A 5,809-nucleotide genomic window follows, 5' to 3' on the forward strand; every position below is an offset into this window, starting at 1 on the left:
TTGTGTGTGGATATACGTGTTGAGTGTGTGTGTGGTGAGAGGTGGGGGTTTGTGTTAAATAAATGTTGGAGGAGGTGATGAGGCCCCTGCTAGATCCTGAAGAACAGTTTGAAATGGAACCATCCCCCCCCCCCGCCCAGTAATGACCAGGCTGGTCTCCTCTCCACACCCCCACCCTCAAGCTCATTCCTATCTCTGGGACTTTGTTTTTGGCATAATACTTCATCCCCCAGAATGCATTCTGCTCTCTACCAGGAGGGGGAGATTGTTCCATTTCTAACTGTTCTTCAGGATCTAGCAGAGGCCTCATCACCTCCTCCAACATTTATTTATATTGTTACCATCCTAGCGTTTGGATATTTTTTCTTGGAAGCTTTCTGAGGGCAGGGACTTGTTTACATTTTGCTGTATTCTTCCCTTTCCACATTGCTATGCATAGATTGGGGACATAGTAGAAGCTTCATGAATGTTTGGGGTTCACACTTAACCCCCATCACCTTGGTATTGTGCCTAATATATTTGGGGTGCTGATGGTGCTGTTAGACTCTTGGCCAAAGGATTCTAAAGCATTTTACAGATTGCAGATGACACTGGTCTGTTCCTTCCTAAAACACCCCTATGTTGGCTAAAGGTGAGGAATGTCAAGGGAGTTCTAGCATCTGCTGGAGGAAGGCCTGTTGGTATGGAGAGAGGTCTCTTGTTGGAGTAGAGCCCACTGACCCTGTCCCTCAGACACCAGGCCCACATGGGTCTCTCCTCTGGTTCCTAGACTTGCCTGAGATGGTTTTACATATTCTAGTTGACAATAAGGAGCAGGATGGTGGAAGTGGGAATGGGAATCCAAGTTACAGGATGAAGGATGGGCACCCCTTCTTGGATCAGTTTGGGGCTTCTGGCTGGTGAGCTCAGGCAGTGAGTGTCGTGCCTCAGTCCTGACAGGCTGGGTCCCCCTCTCTTACCCTTTCCATAGGGAGATGGCCTCAGGGTGCTGATATGGGCATGTCTCTGCCCACAGGTGAATGGAAAGGAGCAAACCCTGGAAGCACTGCGCTCCTCCAAGGAGCCCCTGGTGATCCAGGTGCTAAGACGAAGCCCCCGGCCCCGGGGGGATGGCTCCAGCAACGACCTGCAGCTGGTGGACAGTGGGACTCAGACTGACATCACCTTCGAGCATGTCATGGCGCTGGGCAAGCTGCGCCCTCCCACTCCGCCCATGGTCATCCTGGAGCCGTATGTCCTTTCTGAGCTGGGAGTTGCCCCCAGGAGGGCTCCGGGCCCTGACTCCAAAGAAGGCACAGTACCTGGAGGCATCTGGGTCTATTTTCCAAAGGCCACATTTAAGCCTGTCCTGAGCTTTGGAGGCAGAATATTCAAACTACCTTTTCTGATCTTCTTGTACCCCCAGGACTGACTGCTTTCCTTCCTTGTGGAAATCTTCCTCAGATTGCAGTCCTGGGGCTGCCTCCCAGGAGGTCAATGTTGGATTCAGGATCAAGCTTCAGGGGCACTTGTCTCAGGCTTCTCACCATCTAGTGATGGGATTAGGAAGCTATAACTGAGGCCTTCCTCCCTTCATCTCCTCCCAGGGCTCAAGGGCGGCAAGCCCCCCTCTGCTGGCATGGAACTGGCTGGAGATTATTCCTTGTTAATCAATGTGGTGGGGAGGGAATGAGTTGGTCTTTCATTCTTTCTCTTCTTCCCCATATCCTTCTGCTTCATGTCTTTGAATTCTCTTGCCTTCTTCCTCTCTTTTATTTCCCTCACCTCTCTGGATCTCTTCCCATTTCTTGCCTACTTCCTTTCTTTCATTTCTCTGCTTTACTCCTTGGGAAAAAAAGAGGCCTTCTTTCAGTCAGGGGTGATTGATAGTGTGTGTGTGTGTGTGTGTGTGTGTGTGTGTTCGGGCACTGACGCCACTAATCTTCCAGCCAGATTGCAGGGGAGCTGCTTGCTACCAGGACCCCCTCTCTTCAATCCGAGGTAGGAGATAGGGAGGAAGGACTGCTGCTGACCTTGGTGCTAATCCTTTCCATCATCATCCCAGCTCTGATCCTGGAGAATCTCTTTGGGCCTGGTTAACTCCTGGGGGCACTGCATGGAATGGTCCCAGTAAATGGGGGGGGGGCAGCAATGAGGCCCTAATGATGGGCTTTCCTTCTGGACTCTTAGATGATTGGAATGGAATTTATCAGGCTCACTCTTGAGGGTACCTCAGGGTCCATTGGAGCCTAGGGCAACTGTCTAGTGCAGTCCATCTATACTCCAGATCCCTGGGGAATTTGTAGGGCGATAGATATGCCAGACCCTGGAGCTGGTGGGAGGTGGGGAGAGTAGCGGGGTGAGAAAGATGGATGGTTGGTTGTCCTGACCCCTCCCACCCTTCTCCTGGGCAGCGCCCCCATCGGCCATGAGTATTATGACCCAGCGGAGTTCATGGAGGGCAGCCAGCAGGAGGCAGACCGTGTGGATGAGCTGGAGTATGAGGTGAGCTTGAGGGAGACAGGTGAGAGGCTGCTAGGTGGATGGCAGCCATTCTCTGTGGTCACACTTGGGGTGGTACCTTTTGGATTGGCTTCCGTTTGGGGAGTGATGAGAGGTTTGGTCTCTTTCTGGGAGACAGCAGGTACAAAGAAGTGGCTCATAGGCCGCCCCTGGGGCAGTGCGGGGCTTTCATCATGCCCATCCTGTCGCTTGTGGCCATAGCCAATCTTGGGCATGAAGGAGGGCATGGGTTTGGTTCCCATGTTTGCTCTGTGTAGGTGAGTCCGTGTCTTCCTGTGTGTCTGGTGTCTTGTATGTTTCCTTGTGTGTCTCCTGGGTTTTCCAATTTAGGGGGCTTTTTTGTTAAACAAATCACATTTTTGGAGGGGATGTGAAAACAGACCTGCAAACAGAGATAGACAGTCTACCTAGCTCCAGTGTAGACAATGTGAGAGGAGAGGCGAGGTGTTCCCTGGGTGGAGGGGATGCTTTGGGGTTGCCTGGCTTGGCAGCAGCATCACTCATGTACCCCCTGGGGTTTCTGTCCTCCATTCCTCACTCTCCCTGCACGGCAGGAGGTGGAGTTGTATAAAGCCAGCCACCGGGACAAGCTGGGCTTGATGGTTTGCTACCGAACAGATGACGAAGAGGATCTGGGCATCTACGTTGGAGAGGTAGGACCCGATTTGTGTATGGTGGGGGGATCCACCCTGGCCTATCACACTCAGTTTCTCCCCATCCCCAGGGCACTGCCCTCTCAATGAGTCCTTTCTCTCTGGGCCTCACTTTCCTCCTTTTTAAAAGGATGAGTTTGGACAAGATGCTTTCCAAGGACTCTTCTCACTAGTCTAAGGTTTTGTGCGTCTCTGAGGAAGCTGAAGAATTTCTGAGGACCTTCAGAGTCGTCTGGTCTAACCCACCTCCTATGAATATTCCCTCTGGTAGAAGCTTTGGGGGAAATGGACAGGAATTGACCTGGGGTTCCCACTCTCTCCTCTATTTCTCCTGTCACTGCATCTCTGCTATTGCTCGGGATTTTAATGCTAAAAAGGGCTGATCCCTTTGCTCTGAATTATGGGATCCTTCATTATGAGTTGGAAGGGACCTTAGATGCTACTTAGCCTAACTCCCTCACTCTACAGAGGAGGAAACTGAGGCCCAGGGAGGGGAAGGGACTTGTCCAAGGTCACACAGAAAGTAAATGGCAGAGGCAGCATTTGAAGCCACTGAGCCATACTGCCCTATTCCCTCCATCTCAGTTTGAGATGTGCCCATATAAGAAAGGCTTTACAGTTCACATCACTGAACAAGATTTTCATATGTCTGATCTGGGAAATAGAGACAAGGACAGGAAAAGTGAGCCACATCAACGATCACTCAAGCCATGGCCAGTTGTGAAGGAGAGAATAAAGCTCCCCTCTTGGGGCAGCTGCCTCTGTCACATGGTTCATAGGTACCAGTTGGAATGGTCATGAATGATGAGGCAGGGGCAGAGGGAGCGTCTCTATATTTGAAAGGCACCATCTTAAAAAAAAGAAAAAGAAAGGTCCCACCATCTTCTTACCCCCAAAGGGAAAAACATATCCAGTCATGTCACAGTCTAGGAGCGATCTCTGAGGGCCACACCTTCCCCTGCTATTTGCTAGCGAACAAGGCCAGGGGCTAGCCAGAACACATCCACAGAGGGCTGGGAAGGGCCACTAAGTGACTTGAAGGGTCCCAAGGGCTGCTCCATCCCCTTCCTCTGCAGAATGGGCCTGATGCATTCTGTCATTCCCTGCGAGTACCTAGCACTATTCCCACTTTGCATGACTCCTCTAGGTAAATCCCAACAGCATTGCAGCCAAAGATGGCCGGATCCGAGAAGGGGACCGCATCATCCAGGTGAGTGTTGGGTGGAAATAAGGGGGTGGGGATGCAACAACAAGCTTCCCTCTCACCTGGCCTTCCTCTACCAGCTGGCTCTTTTCAATCCTATTTGATTTGTAAAACAGTCTTCCAGATAAGGAGAAGAGTGGGAGAGCCAGCCTTGAGAAGGAACCCAGATGATACGCCTATTTCCTGGGGTGGGGCTTCTGTCCAGGGCTTTCTGTGCTAGGAGTACTTGGTTCTTTGAGCTGAAGGGAGTCAGAGTTAGTAGACAGAGATGACTGCTTCTCCCATCCTGGTCAGAGTCCTCCCTAGGGACTCAGTAGAATGGTTGCCCAAGGGTGTCAATTCAACTCTCCTTTCCCAGTTCCCCCTACTGCCTTCTGAGCTGCTGTTTTCATGTCCTGTGGAGTATGAGCAGGATGAAAAGGGCCCAGATCTCCTGCAGCCTTTGCTAAGGCTTTGCAAGTTTATTCTCTGCTGTATCTTACCCCACACTGGTCAGTCAGTGGTCCTCATTATTATAAGAAGAGATACAAACACCTTAACTTGATACCTGAAAATGACTTGCTGTATCTAGCTCATTCCATCCCGACCCTGTGACCCTGGGTTTTTATCCCATGACTCTGGAGAGGGTCTTCTATGTTTTTAGCTTTTTCTTATATGTCTATGTTAGTCAAAGCATTCCTCTCACCATCTCCTGAACACACCTGGAATCTTCCAACTTCTAAGCAAAGGTTAGGCTATACTTCCCCTGTCTGGGATGCCCTGCCCTCCTCTCTCCATATCCTACCCATCCTTTAAGTTACAGCTTAGGTTTTTTCCCTTCACTAAGCTTTTTCTGCCTGCCCTAGTCCCTCCTTAGAGTATCCCTCATTTGGCAACTGTCCTGTGACATCTTTGATAGTAGATTGAATATTATTATATGTATTATAATATTATATCATATTATTTATTAGATAAATGGCATGGATGTCCAGAATCGAGAAGAGGCAGTAGCAATCTTGACCCAGGAGGAGAATACCAACATTTCACTGCTTGTGGCTCGGCCTGAGACTGAGGTAATCATACCCAGTGGGATTGAGGGGGGTGGGGTGGTAGGGAAGAAAAATCAAATACAACAATAATAGACTAGGGCTTCTCCGCTTGAAAGTACCATTGAGCCTCGATGTAGTAACAAACCCTCTGAGAAAATGCTGCATGAACAGCAAATGGGACCCAGGAGGGCCGCCTCTTTCTTAGCCAGGAGCTGTTGGGGAGATAGCTGGTGATGCCAGGGGGACCTTGGCACAACTCTAGTCCTTGGCTTTTCTCTCTAGCTGACCAAGCGGTGGAAGGACAGCGACCGTGAGGACTTCTTAGATGACTTTGGCTCTGAGAATGAGGGGGAGCTGCCAGTCCAGAAGCTTAAATCCCCCTCTGCCCATCAGGTGAGAACAGGGGAGGGGTCAAGGTGTTA

General features: G+C 50.4%; 1 protein-coding gene across 1 annotated transcript in view; it reads left to right on the forward strand.

Annotated features, from left to right (window-relative positions):
• PDZD4 (PDZ domain containing 4) overlaps positions 1-5,809 on the forward strand; it is a 32,968-nt gene that overhangs the window by 25,283 nt on the left and 1,876 nt on the right. Inside the window, exons 2-7 of the mRNA XM_069108453.1 lie at positions 1,016-1,230; positions 2,394-2,484; positions 3,057-3,155; positions 4,303-4,365; positions 5,310-5,411; positions 5,670-5,780. Coding sequence (XP_068964554.1) covers positions 1,016-1,230; positions 2,394-2,484; positions 3,057-3,155; positions 4,303-4,365; positions 5,310-5,411; positions 5,670-5,780 — 681 coding nt within the window. The remainder of the gene's footprint in view (positions 1-1,015; positions 1,231-2,393; positions 2,485-3,056; positions 3,156-4,302; positions 4,366-5,309; positions 5,412-5,669; positions 5,781-5,809) is intronic.

This window comes from Petaurus breviceps, unplaced genomic scaffold (assembly GCF_028583685.1).
Source record: "Petaurus breviceps papuanus isolate PSGF00001 unplaced genomic scaffold, PetGlider_PUasm1.0 90386, whole genome shotgun sequence".
Classification (NCBI taxonomy): Eukaryota; Metazoa; Chordata; class Mammalia; order Diprotodontia; family Petauridae; genus Petaurus; species Petaurus breviceps.